Source organism: Acanthochromis polyacanthus, chromosome 5 (genome assembly GCF_021347895.1).
Source record: "Acanthochromis polyacanthus isolate Apoly-LR-REF ecotype Palm Island chromosome 5, KAUST_Apoly_ChrSc, whole genome shotgun sequence".
Classification (NCBI taxonomy): Eukaryota; Metazoa; Chordata; class Actinopteri; family Pomacentridae; genus Acanthochromis; species Acanthochromis polyacanthus.
In genome coordinates, this window is record NC_067117.1 from 4,093,419 (window position 1) to 4,113,008 (window position 19,590).

The window sequence follows — 19,590 nt, forward strand, 5'->3', positions numbered from 1 at the left end:
ATCACAGCAGATCTTTTTTTTAAAATTAATCAGCTGCTCTAATGTTCACTCATTTTCTAACTTCATTTTTGCAACAGTGGGCCTCAGCAGGTGAAGTCAATTTGCGTTCAAAAAATTAAGTACAAACCGCAGCCTCACTGTGGTTAAAGTCATTTTTATTATCATGAGAAGAAACGTTTATGATTTAAAGTCTCTCATATGATGAGTCTGTAATTAGTTCTCCCTTTAATGCTGGATTTTAAAGGATCTCTTCCCAGCACATTTAACAGTGGAAGCGATGCAGGACAAGATCTACAATCACCATTCCATACAAACATATTTCTGAGTGTGTCTACTGCTAATATGAGGCAGCAGCAATCAAGCAGGTACTGTGTCTTCATTTTAGTACTAATTTCTCTTTTGTGTTGCAGGATATTAACAAAATAAAATGTATATTTTCCAAAGATATCAAAGTGACTATATGGGCACAGTAACTGATCAAGGAAACACCATCAGAGCTGAAGAACATTAACATCGCTCAAGCTTGTAATATATTTTAGCACAGAATGAAGATTTTTTTTCAGCGCAAGTTTAAAAAGGAGAGATCTGTCATGGTCCAGTATGAACAGGAGGAGAGATGACGACAAACCAGATCTGTTTCCATGTTTATAGAGGCAGTTGGTGATTATTTTTTAAGACAGAATTATGGTTTAACATTTGTCCAGTGTTCTTTTCCAATTACAAAACAAATAGGATTCTGGAGAGTTGTCAACTTCCAACCAACGCATGTCGGTCAGTTTTGAATACGCTGAATGGTGCATGCTTCTTTAAAAACTTATTTTAATCCGATTAATGGACTTCCAGCGTTCATTCAGCTCAGAGCCTCTCTGCATTTTCTGAATTGGTAGCTTCAGATTAATTCAACATTTATATTTACATTTAAAAAAATCACGAAAGATGTCTTGGTTTCAGTAGATTTGTGTTTGTTTTACAGTGTTTGACAGTATTTTAATGTCTTTGAACATTTATCTTCACTATATTTGACTGTAATGATGTCTCAAGTATTTTAAGATCAAATAAGATAAACTTTGTTGATCCCACAGTGGGGAAAGTTCACCCTTAGAGCAGCTCAAAAGACAGGGGTATAAGGGCAGTGTAAGAATATACATAAAAACACAGTGTTAAAACCACAGAAACACACAAAACCTTAGATTTTAGAATATAAAACAATATTACAGAACAATTTCAGAAGAAGTAGTAAATAAACAAAATAGATTTCTGTATTGAAAACCCATTCCATTTTTTTAACTTTCTAATCTGGAAACAGCAAAATGTATCCTTTGTTATTAATATTAAGACGTTCAGTTAATATTGAGCCTTTTTACAACAACGGCTGAAATCTTGAAAAAAATTGTGGCAGAAATCACGGCAAAACGTGTCCATTTAATACAGATGTACCCACAAACAAAATGACTTGGTCCAGAGCACAGGCGTGTGTTATGGATGTGTATGTTAAGTACGGATACGAAATCGCCTCACCTAAATATGTAGCCGGAACTGATGGGACTCAGAAACACCCCCACAACTTAATCAGTTGTTCCTTGTATCATTTCAGATGGATAAGTTCCAATATAAATCTGCAGCGTCGAATTTGTAGTAGGATCACAATCAGCTGATGTAGCATTCACTTGTTGTCATGGTTACAGTGACACCGTGCAACTAACTTGCAATGATACAGAAATCTTTAACAAATCCATGGATCCAGACTTTAAGCTGCATCTAAAATCTCATCTAATCAGTTTTTCCTTTTGTCATTTCTGACCTACAGTGAAATTTCTAAATCCATTAGCTTGTTTTTCAGTAATGTTGCAGACAGACAGACAGACAGACAGACAGACAGACATACATACATAGGCCCATCGTCACATAACTCCACCTCCTTGGCAGAGAAATAATCCAGCAAACCTTTAATCATAAATCTTAACTAAACAGATTCTGTGCAGCTCCTTTCCAAGTGGGCCACAGGTCAAACTTTCCATCGAGGTTGGCTGGATACTGGGCTGAGTTTATCGGGCCACCTGATGACCTAAAGATCTAGAAAGATACAGAAGAAACAGCACACTTTACTTAACCTGGCAACCCAAAAGTTGTTCTAAATATTATCTCACATGTGACTGGCAAAGCTCCAAATCAAGGTGTCTTTAAAAGTGCATTAAATTAGAAAGAAATCAAAGTGCAAAGGAGCTGGAGTCTGGCATTGGGCCACAGTTCTTGTTTTGGTCCCGTTTTGGTGGAAGAGCAGCAGCAATGCTACGTGAGGAGTAGCCTGTGTTGTTTTTATCTGAGGTCACAGTCCATCTTTCAGCTGATAATGCTCAAGGACTGAGGCTGTTAGATTTAAATGCTGCAGTACTGATTGCTGTTGCTGTTGCAAATCTGTGTCCCGAGGTGAGCAAAACATCCATCGACCCATTTACTGCTAAAGCAGATCTGTTGTCTTCGTCACCGTTTTGCTCAGAAAACATCACTTTGTAACTTTGTGTTGAAATAAGCGCCACAAACTTTATTCTTTCTCACCACATGTGCATTTTTCTGCAGCGCTCCGTGTTTTCTCAGTGCAGTGTACATTATAGTTGCGTGTCATCTGCATTTATTACTTACTGGCCTGCATTTACTCAGGTACTATAATGGGTTTTTTTGGACATTTTATTGTACATTTGATTGCATTGTATTTATTTTATAGCTGAAGTTACTTGCGGATTGCGACTATAAACTGAAAACAGAAATAACCTAAAATATGATGCAATATGACGGATCAAACAGCATTACAGAGAGAATTTAAAATGAACTACCCACTTTAACAACATTAAAACGTCTTCATGCATCAGGAATGATCTTCCAGCGTTAAAACCACAACATGAAAACCAACCATTCTCCACAATGAGTAGTTCTGCTTTTTGGAGTAGTATAACAGTATTTTGCAACCTTTACTTTGCTAAATTGTGAACGAAAGTTTCTAACTTGCTATTGAATATTCTCACAGTGTTTGCACGCATTTGTTTTAGTAAAGTAAATGACCTGAATGCTACCAGTACTTTTTAAATTAGTCTAATTTTGTAGATTTGCCAGCTTTAAACAATGTTAAGAGAAGTAAACTAAAGAAAGCACAGAAAATGTGAACGCTGTGATGAGGTTGTGTATTTTTTAGATGGTTGCACTGTTATCTTTTCTCCACTAGATGGAACCAAAGCGCTGCCAGATGGAAAGCATCTTGAAAAGTCAAGAAAATGATGCAGCAGATGAGGCTGTTAGGAATCTTTCATTCATTCTGTTTGTTGGCATCTTAAACAGATGAAACCGTGCGTCCTACATGTTATAAGTGAGTCTGTACATTAACACGCGTACTGTTCATCACCTGCATGTGGCTTGTGTTTGCAATGGCAGCTGCTGTGCTTCAAACCGTCCACAGCACAACATGCTGGCATGTGATAAAAGGAAATTAAATGATGTCCTTTGCTTCAGAGGATGGATTTCTCCTTTACTTTTATTTCCTCTCCCAAAGACAAAGTACTCCCAGCATCCAGCAGCAGTGGATGAAGATTTAATCTCTCTCCTGATGAATGACCCACTACTTCTCTGACAGAGGCTGCTGAGGCAGACGGCTCTGAAAGCGGGGGAAACGCTGAGATGATGGGTGTGTGTGTGTGTGTGAGAGAGAGGTGATGGCACAGACTTTGGTCCCAGGTGAGAAAATCTCTGTTGAGAGAACACATTTGATATGCAGATTGTCAGGACAGAAAACAAGACAAGGGAAAAATAAGTCACCCCGGGTTCATATTTCATTGTGTGACGATGCAAAATGAAAAATGAATGCACTGGTGTCAGATCTACTGCAAACTACTGCAATGGAATACTTTGATCAAATCTTTCTTTCTTTCTTTCCTACGCTAGTCTTGTGGCTGATCTTCAGTTGCATTTCTTCTCCTTTACTGCATAACTTGACAGGTGAACTTACTTCCATTGCACCCCTCCTCTCACCCCGATGCCTTCTGGGAAAAGCTCCAGCCGTTTACAGGGTAAAACTGCTACAACTAATGGAAGGATAGACGGTTAAAATCCAGCTTTTTACTCAACATTTAGATACTTCTTACTTTTTTGACTATTATTTCACACATGACAGCAGCACAGATCATGGAACAGTAACTATTAATTATTATTAAATACATATAAATTTGTTTCCCATGCTTTCTGGCTTGTGACAGTTTGTCTAGAAGTATTTGGCAGTGATTCCACTGTGCTAATCGAAATAAGAAAATCCCCCTAAAAATCATAAGAGCCAATATTTTACAAAAATAAACTAAGAATCTTCAGCAGAACTGCTATTTCAACCCTTTATTATGTAGATAGACAGATAGATTGAACACTTTCATCTATTAAGTAAAAAAAGAATTCTGAAAATTGCAATAAATTTGTGAACTAGTTCCATTTGTATGTCAAAAAATGGTTTTCTTAAAAAAAGTGGATATTTTACGGTGATTCACAGGTATTTAAACACAGGAAAATCCACAATTAAAAAATAACTTCACTGATATTTTCTTGTATTTCAACAGTTCAGAAATTCCAGAAAATTATCCTTTTTAAAACAGTATGTAGGATTTTGAATGTAAGGCCTTTTCTCATTGGTGATTGAAGCTTTTAATTAAGTAAAGAACCGGAATCTCCCACCACTGAAAATGTTTAATTGCATCAGTGTGTGTTATGGCCATCTCACACAGCCAGAAAACTAAAGTCTGCGTTTATTTTCCCATGCTTTGAAAATTCTCTTTGCGAATAACAAAAGAATCCCTGATTAAAATATAACTGATGTCTTTTTGCTGCTTAAACGCATGACCTGCAAGACAGCTTAAATATGTGGGAATGTTCACCGTGCACCATCTGCTGTGCTCACGCTGCCCTGTTTTTGTTTAGAAAAGCTCTACTCTCACTGTTCACACTAAATTGAGCTCGTATATTTTGATTTTTATGTGGGCATTATTTCTTTCTGTGTGTTGCGGCTCCCTACTGGTATCTGAGAGGCTGGAAACTCCATTAGTAGGGGCCCCTGATGAAAACCCATTAATGGCTGTGCGATCGGGATTGAGGTCGGGGGAAAGACCTGGCAGCGCAACCGCACACAAAGCCATAAAGCCTGATGTAGCGGCCTCTCATCGAGCATCTGCAGCCGAGGAAGAATAACTGTGCCGGTGTCTGCAGACCTGTTGAATTAAAGGGGGCATTAACCGCTGCTTCCTCTGCATTATTGATGGAGGGCTCCCATTCCTGAGACCCGGAATGCCTCCTATTTTTCCTTTCGCAATTTTCTAGTGGACGTCTCGCTGTCTTCAAACACACTTCAGAGTTCAGGCAGAGTGCTCCTCTGCTCCCTGCAGGTTGCTGTTATTTTAAGCCGAGCCGCCACAATCAATGTGGAACCACGAAGCCCCCGCAACTCTTGTTCCCCGGGTGAAGTGAAAGTAATCACAGGATGACAAGCCATGAGTGTTATGCACGATGCCACCTCCAGCAACAAGGCCGGAAAAGGCGGTGAAGTTTCTTCTGCGAGGTGCCAGATCGCATGACGCCTCAAACGCAGTGGATGTGTGTTTGTCCCCGTGGTGTGACCTCAAAGAGCCAAAACCCGGGACTTTTATTAGATTGTGAAGCCGGCTCACTAGCCAGGATTACCTTATGAGTCACCTCAGCTGCCACCTACAGTACGTTTGCTGTGGAGCTCCCTAACGGAGGCTCACACTGCTGCCTTTATCTGCTCTCACACAGCTTGAGACACCTCACCTCACGGCTGACCTCATCCTGTCACATGATTTAATGAGCAGAGCTGTGTCACAAACCACAGTGTCAGGGCTTTGACAGGATAGGTCTATACAATGCACCAAAGATTAATGAGGTCATCTCCTCTCTGGGTGTGTGCAACAGACATGGCAGAGGAAGAGGGAAATCTGATGACTTTGTGGATCATATAATATAAAAAATGACGCAAACAGAATCAAAATAACAGCTTCTCTATTCATCGTCACCTATGTGGCAGGATGTGAAGCCGCTCCGGTCTTCATATCTGCTTTGAATTTTGATAACGGGCTGACATTTTTTTCTTTTTTTTTTGTATTTAGTCCGCAGGGCTTTGTGCGCTCTGCCCTTTTGATTCTGTCTGCATGTGCGTGTTTTCATGTGTGGGCTTTCTATGAGGTAGATGGCTTTGACTTTATGATGATAACGCTCTCTGAGGGCGGTCCAGAATCAATCAAATCCAAATCCAAATGCTTGCCTCCCTTCTCTACAGGCTGTTTCAAAGGTTGGTATTGATTATTCCACCCGTCCCTGCCTTTTGGATGGAGGGGGGGGGGCAGACAAAAGAGACTGCTTGAGAAATGGAGAGATGATAATGCAATTACAGGGGGGAAGCCTTTGTAGACTGGACAGTAATGCTTGAGGAGAGTGGAAGTTGAATGTCAGAGACAGAAACATGCTATCATAAACTCAGTGAGTGGTCAGGAGCCTGATTCCTCTTCTATTATGGAAGCTCTTTGGGGGTAAGGGAGATCATGAAAACTGTGTGTGGGTGGTCTGGATGAGGGGAAGGGTTTTGTAATTTTTTATTTCTGCCGATGAGACAGCAGTCTAGATCCTTGTCTATTCCTATAACCCTGTGATTCTATTTACTCCTATTCTGGTATGGAAAACGGAGATTACGTGGGTTCAAAAAAGAAAAGATGGCGTTCATATGCGCCACAGAGGTGAATCCACTCATCTCTGAGGTGTCACCTTCTCCTCATCCACTCACATTTGGTGGCTTTGATGGATACTTTTGAATTATTTATCTGTTTTTTGTGTGGGTTTTTTTTTTCAGCTTTTTGTTTAAAAATGAGACAAACGCCTCCAGCGGTTGCATTTTTGATGAGAGCAAAAAGAGGAATTCAGGTGAAGTGACAAGAAAACATCGGATTTCAATTATTTTAGACCATGATGCTCTGTAACTGTATTCATTTTTAAGCAGTGTTTCACTGGCAGCTTTGGAAGACACAGACGGAGTTCAGAAACACTTCTGTGTCCATTTAGATGACACAGACAAACTAAATATTGTTAATTTTGGAGTTGGACTTGCTTTTTAATGTACATTACCAGCATTTACTGTGTGATTTTGAGATTGATTGATTAGATGAGAAAAATTAAAAATAAAAGTGAAAGAATGTGTTCAGGGAGAATAAACCAATAACGGTGTCAAATGAGTATTATTATTATCTGAAGACTGAAGCAGTAGAAATACTATCAGAAGGGAAGTAGACAAAGTATTCAGGTGCTGCAGATCAAACATAATATTTCACAGGATTTGTATAGATAGCAGTTACTATTACACATAATTGTGTTCATGTTGTAGTTTGACCATCAAAATATTGTGATATTTTTATATTGGCTAGTGTGATCAAAAGAGGGCTAAGTGCCATGACAGCTTTTTTTATTTAGCATCGATGGATTGATTGATTGATTGATTGATTGTGATGTTTATTTTGAATATGTCAAGACAAGTACCAAGTTAAAAAATAGTTAACATTATACATATATGTATCTACATCATTTTCATTCCTTGTTTTATGTGTTGTTTGCTAACCCCACTCTAATCCCAATAGCAGGGTTGCTAATCCATGCTAATGTTAGCTTTTTCTCAGCAGCAGACGCTAGATGTTTAGCTAGCTGTTAGCGCTGACCAAGATCACAAACTTACTGATGGAAAACAGTGAAGAAAAAACATACGTATTCACATTTACACATATAGTCATACACACATGCACCTGCACATATGCTGTAGTAAAGAAAACACAACGAGTAATTCATAGTTACCAATTAAATAAGTAAGAAGATAAACATTGACTCCTGTAAACACCTGGCATGGGTCAAGCCCCCTATTCATCCTTGTATCATGTAAAAATCATGTTTTTATGCTCTATTTTAAACTGGTGTATGTTTGGACATTGCATCAACTCCACATTCAAACTGTTCCACCAGTCTTACTCCACATGTTGAAATCAAACCAGAAAGGACAGTAAAATGCATTCTATATGGTATAGAGACACGCAGGACATGAACACATTAAATATATGAATCTAACAGCTGTAGACATCAATATAAAGATGTGTATGTATAGGTAAAAGTTGGTTAAACAGTAGTGCGGTGGCTTGAAACAGGTGGCATCTCAAAGTAAAATAGTAATAACTCTTGATATATTTAAAAAAAATCTAGTTAATTCGTTGAGATGTTCTGCCTTCCTCCACAGCCAAATAATTTTGACACAGTCCCTTTGTCCTACGCCCACCCACGTACCCAAAAATAGCTCAAAGCACTTCCTCCAAAAATCGTGGCACATCATGAAGTGGCCTCTTGGGTTTATTTAATATTTGAGCTGAATATTGACAAAACATCACATTAAATCCACGAATCGACCCACAAAAAGAGGTGGGTCGTTCCAGGATTGGAGGACATTTGGGCTTCGAAATTTTAGAAAAACAAACCTTCTCTTTTACAGTTTTCTGCTCAATATTCATCTACAATAGGTGATAAACTATCAAAGGCTTGATTGGCTCAGCTTACACATCAGTGGTAGCATTTTTATTCCATATTTTATTTGTTGTTTGCTAACCCTACTGCTAATCCATGCTAATGTTAGCTTTCTCTCGGCAGTAGAAGCTAGACATTTAGCTAGCTGTTACTGCTGACCAAGAGGACAAACTGACTGATTCAAAAAAGTCAAGAAAAAAGCAAAAAAAAAACCAAATAGTCTTATCCTGATAATGTGCATAACAGGCTTGCATGAGGTAAAGTGAGATGTTCAATCAAGGCTGGCAATGCCATGAAAATATGAATAATGGAAGAGAGGACATAACTTTGCTCTAAAAACTGTTTGATGATGTTATTCCAGTGTTTCATGTGATTCACTGCTTTCTTTTTCTTCTATCAGCTGTAAAGGTTAAGCTAACAGGATTGTTGTGGGACATGTTCCATGCATGATAATTATCATTTAACATATTATGTTGATTAAAAAAAAGACAAGGGACATCAGTGAAAAAAATAACACTAAGAACAGGAGATTTAAATTTAATTTCAACTGTTTTATTTGAGATTCAGTTTGGTCATCAGCGAGGTGGGACAAGAGAAAAATGGTATTTTAGTTGGAACTTCAGATTTATTTGGTAATTTTAAAAATATTTTCAAACATTCTTTTTTAGATTTGGTGTCAGGACAAGTAACACACACAACAACTGCATGTTTTAGTATTTTGTACATGGATCATCTGAAATTTGACGTACAATGTCCTCCAATTCTGGACTGACCCAGGTACAAATGATGCTGGAAACCACAGGGAGGAGATGTGGGGCTTCTGTCACCTCACTGAAGAGGCCACAATCATCCAGGTCTCAGCAGGTGAAGCTGGTTTAGATAAAAGCTCACCTGCTGTCCTCCGTCACCGCTGGGTGGCGCTAAAACACCTCCTCTGTCGGGATCCACTCAGCCACACTGGAGGGATCCTGCTGCTCTCTTCTCATCCCTCTACCTCGCAAATCCATTTCTCTAACTGCACGAAGAAAGCCAGCCAGTAATGTGGAAGGCGGATTGTTAAAAAAAAAAATAAAGAAAAGAAAAAAAAGCAGCAGCAGCCACACGATGCTTGGATGCAGAAACTATGAGTGACCGTGCGTCCTGCTGTCCGGCTGCCGACGCGCTCCGGCGGATGGGAAGTTGTGAGTCAGAGCCGGAGGACCAGCAACTTTTATAGACTTTCACCGCCTGCAAGTAGCCAGCAGCCCCCAGTTTAGACTTTCCTCCACTCAGGGATTGCGCGTCTGGGGAGCTCTGACATTATACTTGTTCTATTTTATTTTATAAATTAGGTAATGTGTTGTCCAAGGCGCCCTGAAGCGACAAGGAAATGGCATTTCCCTAAAGAAGATCTCTCTGTTTTTTTGGTTGATAATGGAGAATAAATGAAAGGGACGTTTCCCGGGATTATCTGACAGATCAACGACAGGTAGGTTTTCATTTTCTATTTTGCTAATTTGTGTGTATAATTGGAGGATTATTACAACCGGAACGCAGACAGTTCATTTTGAGAATTCAAACAAACAAACAAAGCAACGGCTCACGTGTGGCCGCGAAAAACCCACGATTAACCTCCTGATCTTATCTAATAAATGATGGATTGTTTCCCCAGTGATGGCTAGTTGTTAAGTGGTGAGACAGCAGCAGCAGCAGGCTACTGGAAACTAATGACCTGAGGTGGCGTACAGGTGTAGCTGCAGGCTCGCAAATGTGCAACTTCATACCGCCTGGATTCAGAGAAAAATCCGATCAGTGCAGCAGCACGAAACACTGACTGACTGCTGAAATTGGACCAAAGTTTCCCCTCTGAGAGATCAGCCCACTTGGTGCACAAAGGCATGAAAAGGACTGGTTTATGTGCAAATACAAGATGGAAAAAGGTAGAATTAAAACAGATATTGGGGAAAAATTAAAGATGGATGCAGAGATATCTATCTATCTGCAGTAGATTGCATGTCATTTAGACTTGTGTTTAGTTGTTTTTCTTTATCTCTGCATCTCCATCCCTTCTACTTTAACAAAGGTAACCCCATGGCTCCCCTCTACTGCCAAGTCAAACCCGTGAGCTGAAATTGCAGCATGTGTGCTTCCCCTCAACTCCAAAAGCCAAAAAAATCAGCTCCAGCTCTAAGCAGCTTGTTTGTGACTTAAGGAAAAAGTACAATGCTGTTATCTTGTTGTATTGTGCCGTGAAGGCGCGGAAGGAGTCCCTAATGAAAACTGGTTCTTGTGTTTGCTGTCAGCCGCTCTGCACACACAGACTGTAGATATTTATGATTATGCTTACACACCACTGTGAATATTTCTTCATTTTTTTCCTCCAACCCCTCTCCTTTCCACTAGCTCTCCCCCTCCCAATTTGTCTCTCTCCCTCTCTTCCTGTTCTTTTTTTTCTGCCTCAGTCTATCTCCTCGCTCACCTCGCTCTTTCATCTGCCCTTCATCCCCTTGACAAGTGTTGTGCGGTCAGCTGTTTTTTTTTTCTTTCTTCCCCTCAATTAGTGCTATCATCGCATTTCATCCTGCAGAATACAGGGATGTTAATAACCTTACACTCATATTGCGAGGTGATACAATTCTGCTGTGATTAATTGAAGTCCCCTCAGAGAGTCAGAGGAGGTGTAGATCTTCCCTTTCACACTCACTGACAGGCAACCCATTATATTGTTTTATAGATCGCCGTCAGTAGCCCTTGAAGCTGCCTGCGGCCCGCTGTTGTTCTGGAGGGTTTTATTGTGCAGGGTTATTGGTTGGTATTGCTGACAGGCAGAGCAAAGGCCACCCTGGGATTACTAGAGATGGGATCCCTGTGACAGTTCCGCTGTACTCGACAGCAACACTGGAAACTTGAGGAAAAGATTTACTCACTCTGCAGTGGTTTTCATTAAAAGTGGGAATTAGTTAAGGAGCTGCAGACCTAAGTTGTGCCACCATGACATTTAGCACACATGTTCCCTAAGACTAAATCGTGAAACAAAACCGGCTGTGCTCGTGCCGTTTGGATGAAACCAAACACACTGCAGCTCTGCAAAATAACCGGCATGCAGAGGTAAGGCAGATTAGCTTGCTTTTTTTAATTTTTAAAGCCACCATCACACAGACATAGCCGCAAACGGCAGCGCCTGAAGACGGCAGAGCACAGACTGAGGCTTGGAGAGAGTACTTGATATGCATGAGCCACCAGGTGATTTCCAGAGGAAGAGAACACTGTGGATAAGAGGCTTGTCTCTAGTTTTAAGGAGCCACCCCAGGCAGTATTTGTGTTCTCTGCCAGCTTCCTGCTCACTCTGTCAGATCAATAGGGCATAATATAAGAGTGTGGATTGTGTTTGCAGGCATGAGACAAAACAGTACATGCACTGGTAGTTTGCACACTTTATACATGTATGCATGGTGCTGTGTGGGTCTACATTTCAGATTGCCGGATTACGCTGCAGTGCTTCCCAGCGTCTCCATGTAAAGCTGACATTTCTGCTTTTCCTATAGTGTGAGCTTTCCAGGCATGTCTTTTTATTTAGGATGCATGTCCGTATGACAGCCCAGTGTGACCGTGAACACAGCACAGCAGCACCATGAGTTAACCATAAAATCCGGGGCATTGCATCATTTCAGAAACTCTGTATTCACCACCAGCCCTGCAGATCTGGTTTAGCGGAACAATAAAAAGTCAGCCGTCTATCTACATGATTACACCCGGTTTCAGCACCTCAAGATGCGGTGTTCATAGACTAATGTGTTTAGAAAGCACAGTTTGTTCCACCTCTCAAAGCGCCAGCTCGAGCTGCTGGGGTGAATCCATCGGGTGCTTGAAGGGAAATTCAAAGCCCCACCATAGCAAACGAAATGCAGCATTGTGACGCTAGTGTGCAGCTCCGTCATGTACAGAGAAGGAGGAGGAGGAGGACATGAGGAGAGCACATCCCATGTTTTATAGATGCCATTTAAAGGAGCGTGGCCAGGATGGGCTGGCTGAAATGAACTGTAACCACAGACTAAACACCAAGACAATAAACTAACAAATTGGTTTTCTGGAAGCCAGCAGTGTCCCAGTCAGTCGCCCAGGCCGATCCTTGCCGATGCGGCGAGCTGTTTTTCCCTGAGAGATTAGGCTGTGAAGCTCAACTCCATCTCTTATTTATTCATGCTGATTTGCTGCGTGTGTGTTTGGCTGTGGGTGTGTGAGAGGAAAAGTGCGTGTGCGTGTGCGTGTGCGTGTGTGTGTGTGTGTGTGTCACAGCTGAAGTTTGGAAGTGTTTGTAAAAGTGGGTGTTTTCCGTTTGTGTGAATGATGTGTGTGGGCCCATCGTGCATGTGGGTACAGACTTCTGTATCTTCTAATAAGAGTGTGTGTTGTGATGTCATTGTTCAGTTAGTGCACATGGTTGGAGTACAAATGATCATGTAAAGGTCATCTGGTTTAAAGGAATTGTTCTGATGGTGCGCACACTGCAAAAACTCCAAATCTTACCAAGTCTGTTCGTCTTATTTTTAGCCAAAATGTCTCATCCCACTTGTTTTAAGATAAAGTGTCTTAACAAGAGACATTTCAATAAGATGGAGGGACTTGTTAAAAGACAATACATCTTAAATATCTTAAGTCAAACAATCTTGAAATTACCTTGTTTTGAGTTTTATTTTACAAGAAAACTCAAAATAAGTTTAATGCAGCTCAAGTTAGGAGGCTACGTGGAAGCAAAAATCAATTTTCTGAGTAAAGAACTGCATTTTTTTTTAGCATGTCTGGCTTATTTTAAGACACCTAAGCTTGACAATCCTGGTAAAATAAAGCTTAAAACAAGGTTTCCCAGCTAATTTTGAGATCTCAGTATTCTAAATATATATCTTATTTCAAGAAATCTTACCAAACCATTTTTCCCTTCTATTGGCAAATCTTTTCACTTACTTCAAGGTAAAAGTTCCTTAAAATAAGTTTATTTTTCTTGTTTTGAGAGGGGCATTTTTTCCAGTGCAGTGTTGTAGTGGTTAGCACTTTTGCTTTGCAGCGAGAAGATCCCCAGTTTGCATCTCAGCTTTTCCCTGGATCTTTCTGCTTGGAGTTTGGTGTTCTCCCTGTGCATGCGTGGGTTTTCTCTGAGTTCTGCGGCTTCTCCCACTGTCCAAAAATACGCTGAGCTTGACTGATTATTCTAAATTGCCTGTAGGTGTGACTGTTTGTCTGTGTATGTAGCCCTGTGACAGACTAGGGACCTGTCCAGGGCGTCTTTCCATCATTGCTACAAGGTGAAAGATTAAACCACAGGAAATCAACAAAGCAAGATGTTGAGTCACTTTTTTTGCCGCAACTCCTCTGAGATGAATGTCCAGGCATCCAACTGCAGGCCTTAAAGCCTTACGATGCGGGCCGATAGTAGTACCAGGTCTAGATTATGTTGTTGTGAAAACTAAACTCAAACTGCGGCGCCTTGTTTTATTTAAGCAGAAATGTGTGGAGAAAGTGTGGCTCTTTAAATTTCCGACCGTGTTGTTTGTCTTTTAACCTCTAAGATTCATCCTGTTAGACTGATGTAAACAAGCCTTACTGTGTGTAGACTCGCAGTGTGACACTTTCAAAGGGATTCCTTCATCTTTTGAAACGGATCCAACCGGGTTCCCAGACTACTTGTTGAACAGGGATGACGTTCGTAAGCAAACCTGCGTTTTCTAAGCCACTGTTATTTATATAGTGCATTAGAAACAACAGACGCGCACCTGAAGTGTCCAATTGAGAGCTCTGAGCCCAATTGCCGCCGAGTGTATTCTTCATACAGCGGAGGAGTCGCTGCCTGGGAGTTTGTCCTGCTGACTCTTCCAAACGTTGTGTACACTGACGACGATCAGATTTGAGAAGAGCCTCAGCAGACAAATTTCCTCTTCCATGGAGGTGGTTTTCAGCTTTGTTGGCCATCAGACTTTTCCACCGACTCTCCTCTTTCTCTCTCCTCCTTCAGCCCCCCCACCCCTGCCTTCTTTCCTTGAGGTAGTCTGTATTTGGCAGCTTTCACTCTCAATATTGTGCCACTGTGCTGAATTCCCATCAACCCCTTCTCCAGCACAGCAGCAAAGAACTCAATTCTCCAAGCCCTTAACCGTCAGCCAAGTGAAAAGGTTGGGGAATTGCAGATTTTCAGAAGCCCCACTTCTAAACCTTGCTTCCTCGGGGAGTAAGAAAGCTCTCTCTTTTTTTTTTTTGTGGGCAGATTTTTTCTCTCTCTCCGTCTCTTGTGGTGCCTGAGAGTCCTTAGTAATGTGTCTTTCTCTCTCTCTCTCTCTCTCTCTCTCTCTTTTCCTGGTGTTGCTGTCAAGCTCCAGCTCGTGCCTGTAATCATTAGACTGCAATTTGGGTGGAAAATTGCAATTACAGGGTTTAAAAATGGGCCTGTTATTTTCTACGCTTGTTATGTCTTTGTTGAGATAGCAGGAGAATGGCAACCCTGTTGTGATTATAATTAAACAAATCGGACTCAATAAAATTGGCAATTAATGTCAAAGATCACTCACATGGAGGAGAGCAGGTCGAGGGTTTTTTTTGTCTTTGTGTTTATTGAAAGTTGAACAATTTCCTGATTTGTTTCCATGATTTCAGTCTTTTTTTTTTTTGCCCCTCATCATTCGAGTAATTGGAAATGGGCTGGATTTGGTGACCTAAACTCGGAGGCTGGTTTGGTTTCGCCGTCGTGTGAGCACAACGATGGAAGAACTAAACTCTTCAAAGCAGGCTCCTGTTTTTCTGACTGTCATTCAATATATCGTGCAGAAGCGAGCGTCTGAACCGTGATCGAGATGAGAATGAGAGACAGGGATCTGGGCACTTGTGTTTCCTCTCCACCGTGACAGAATTAGCTCAAGGGTAGCTGCAGTTCACGCTTCCCTTTCATCCATTCAAACACGTCTCCCCTATCACTCGGTTCCGGGCACAATGTACTCGCACTATAAATACATACGGAGCATTTCATTCTTAATTATTCTCATGCACTTGGATTTATCAGTTACATTTTAATGAGGCTAACAGATGAAGCACGGTGGAGTGTGAGAGGAAACGGGGAGCGTGTTGGAGTGTGAGCTGAGCATGTCAGGCAGACGTCAGATGGGCTCATTAGTGCGTTTCTAGGTGGCCACTGCTCCATCTGTAGGCCACATTCAGCAATCAACTTCATTGCAATAAGCATTAAAAAAATAATACTGATGTGAGACAAGAATGATGTGTTTTTGATTACACTGAAGACATGAGAAGTATGGCTAGAAAGTAATCCCATTACATTACAGTGAAGCTGTGCCTGAGAAAGGGAAGAAAAACTTCACTGATCCCTCACTGGGGAAACACTTGCATTGGCTGGGAATCAAACCCAGGTCAGCTGCTTGGAAGGCAGCTATGCTAACCACTATACCACCAATGCTGGTGCTCTCTGAGGGTTTTGACTTCAAAATTCATCCCTATCTAGTAAAGCAGACAGATTTATTTTTGCTTTTTATGATAGTCTTTAGTGAACACTGCCATTCAAAAATCAATTAATTTTTTTAAAAATGAAGATGACATTAAATGAATTGGAAATAGTCTATGCATTCTTAATGTGGTAAATGATTATTTTAGCTAGAAACAGTTGATTCTTTTAAAACTTTTTCTTTTTTTTAAATTACAAACACAGTTAAACATGCATAACACAAACAACAAGGCCAGGGAGTCACAACTTAGGAAAAAATAAATACATACACTCATCCTTATTTGTCTACCCAAATGCACACTCACACAGTGTAGATGTGTCTATGTATACAGCTGCTTAGGCGGGTTAAAGCAGATAGAGCTTTTGAAGTTACCGGGCTAAGAAAAGGGTCCATTTTTCCCCAATATCCTTCCTCTATGTCCTTTTGTAGCCTCAGATTATGAATGGTCTGCTCCATATGATGAAACTGATTCACAGTATTTATAAAGGTATCCACAGACGGGCCGTGCTCTTGAAGCCAGCATCTTGTGATAGCTTTTTTACTGGCAGCCATAAAGACCTTTAGTAAATATGTGTCATTCTGAAACAGCTGGTTTTTAATGGAATATCTCCATAGGGGTACAGAGGAACATTTCCAGCAACCATCACTCCTGTGTTCTAATGCTACATTGTGTTAGCTAATGGTGCTAAAAGGCTAATTGATGATTAGAAAACCCTTGTGCATGAAATTGCCTGAGTGACTCCAACCTTTTGAACAGTAGTGTAGTTTCCCCACTTGTGGTTATGATGACAAACATCTGGTTAATCATATTGTACAGTTAAAGCTGAAGATATCAGAGGTCCTTCCACACTTCTCATGTTTGACCCAAAAGTCTATAATATCTGATAAGTGTAAATGCTGCATAACAGACCAAGAGACAGTATGATGATCCATGCCCAGCACCCCAAAGGCTGACGGTACCAGTCGCCAACGTTTGTGGTGCTTCACTCTGAGAAACATTTGTAGCTTGTAGAGCCTGCAGTGCGTGTTTACCAGATAACAAAACAGCAGGTTTACTTTGGAGTTTGGCCAACTTTGGAATCACTGAGCTGCACATAAGCTAATCAAACTGCGTGTCATTTTGTTCTTAAGTGCGTCGCTTTGATGCTCGCACAGATTAGGGATGTAACGTAAGTGCCGATGGAGCGGTGTCACATTTAGCAAAGAGCGATGTAAAACGCAGAAAAGAAAATCAATTTTACCATGTGGCAGCGTAAACAAACCTCTGCATCCCTCAAAGGAAATTGGATTTACGAACGATATGACATCTTTGCACCTATTACAAAATGTACGCCCACACTGCAAGAAATAATCGTGAAAGCCGTGCTGTTGAATCGACCAATGAGCTGGCTTGATGCGCAAGTCTGCACAACCTGTTGAGAATTTGGAAGCATGGGTTTATGTTTTAACCCACAGAATACAGCATGTGTTGGTGCAGCTTACAAAACCTGAAACAAACAAAGCCTGCTAACATTGCTGATCCTGTTGTTGTTTTTACGGAGGATGGCAGAGGTTGAAATGACGGGACTGGTAATGCTTTAAAGCGGTTATTTTTTACAATGGCATGTTCTGGCTCAAACCCTGCATGAGTCAGTGTGAACGTTCCAGCTTAGCGGCTTCTTTCTCTTATCATTTGCAGTCCTTCCTCTTGTGTCCAAGACTGCATCTGTACAGTACAGGGAGACTTTTCCTGTTACTGCAGCGCATTTCTGATGCTCGGATTGATGTGCCTTTTCCACACCAACATCCATTTTCAGATAGAAGACGGAATTATAAGCCTTGGGATGAAAAACTATTTTGTTCCCCCTCCTTCCCTGCTCTCTCTCTTTCCTTCAAACATACACCCGCATGATCACACGCGCGCACGACAACTCCCTCACCGCAGCGCGAGGGGTGACTAATTTCTCTTGGGCTTTGGACTTCGGCGCGAGAGAGGGTGAGAAGGAGAAAATGAAAGAGAGAGGAGAAGCAGCAGTGCACTGGCAGCTCAGAGGAAGCCGCCCACATTGAAGCCTGAGCCTGATACCACCTCTCATGTCGCCTTTTGGGCCGCCTGTCTGTCTGTTCTGTCTCATAACGCGGTGCGAGCCCAGGGCACCCTGCATGTGCGCGGCCTCGGTGGGACCGCGTCAATTTGATCACCGTTTACTCCCCAGTTTCAGGTACTGGAGACAAATCACAAGCAATGTGCGCGGTGCTCCCATCTGTGAAGAGAAATTGAAATCTAAGTGTGCTGTTTTTGCATCCAATTTGAGCTGTCTTTGCTGGGTTCTGTAGAGTGGAACGGCTGCCAATCAGTAGGGCTTTGTTTACTCTCTGCGTCCTGCTGGCAACTGGCTGCTACAAATATCAGCTGCTGTAGTGTCACACACTGTGCCTTTGTACAATTTGATAAACAGTGAACTGAAATAGGTTATGTGGCACTAAAATAGCTGACGTATGTTGTACTCGTACATCGGGCTGTTGGTGAGACAGTCATTTGGTCTCAGTTGTTGCTTCAGATATAGATTAAATACTCTACATTTTTAGAAAGGATACTGAAGAAAATGTTTCACGAGCTTGCCTCTCCCCGCAAATACACATGCATGCACACATCCCCACATACACAAACAACCATACACACATGCATACACATGCACACATGCCAACAGGCACACACATTCATACACACGCTGCACTACTGCACGAGGCTCTTTATTTATTTATCTACTAAATATTGCACTAACTGATGATTCACTGCACATATATTTATGTTGTAGGTTTGTATATATTAGTGTGTCTCTTTATACCTATATTGTCTTTTATGACAGTGTTTTATATTGTCTTATCTCTGAAACCGGGACCAGGGTCCAATTTCGTATTGTTTCACGTGCAAATGTGGAATGATATGACAATAAAGAACCTTTGACCTTTCAATAGAAGGACTTGACTGTAAATGTCAGTGAGTCTATCACCACTTTCCAACCATGGCTATTTTGCTGTCTTTTTGCTTTTTGTTTGTCTCTTGAATAGACACCGATCAACCACAACATTAAAACCACCGACAGGTTTAGTGTGTGGCATTGACAGTCTCTTTACAATGAAGTGTTCTGTTGTTCAACTTTGGATTCTGTTGTTCATGTGAATGTTACGGTGGCCGACAAGGGCATACGCGCCGCAAACAAAAAAACGCAATACAAACGATCAAAACGCTGCAAACACAGGAATGATGCAAACCCAAAAACACATAAAACAAAATGCAACAGAGAAATGCTGCAACAAAAAAACGATGCATTCACAGAAACGCTGCAAAAGCAAAAACACGCAAACCGACAAAACAAATGCAAAAGGGAAATGCTGCATACAAACCCCGAAACAACTGCAAGAGAGAGACGCTGCAAATTCACGGAAGGTCGCCAGGCCACTAGGGGGAGCTGTTCTGATCGGTGTCCCTAGCAACGGTCTGCTAGACAGACGCACGCTAATATTTGCTACATAAATTTGCTGC

General features: G+C 41.2%; 1 protein-coding gene and 1 non-coding gene across 2 annotated transcripts in view; one reads left to right on the plus strand and one right to left on the minus strand.

Annotated features, from left to right (window-relative positions):
• Window positions 1-11,650: 11,650 nt before the first annotated feature.
• Window positions 11,651-19,590, plus strand: part of tafa3a (TAFA chemokine like family member 3a) — a 123,794-nt gene continuing 115,854 nt past the window's right edge. Inside the window, exon 1 of the mRNA XM_051947943.1 lies at window positions 11,651-11,673. Within this exon, the coding sequence (XP_051803903.1) occupies window positions 11,666-11,673 (8 nt within the window). The 5' untranslated portion in view covers window positions 11,651-11,665. The remainder of the gene's footprint in view (window positions 11,674-19,590) is intronic.
• On the minus strand, window positions 15,947-16,018 carry trnag-ucc (transfer RNA glycine (anticodon UCC)). Its single transcript has one exon. It is a non-coding gene; the product is annotated as a tRNA-Gly (tRNA).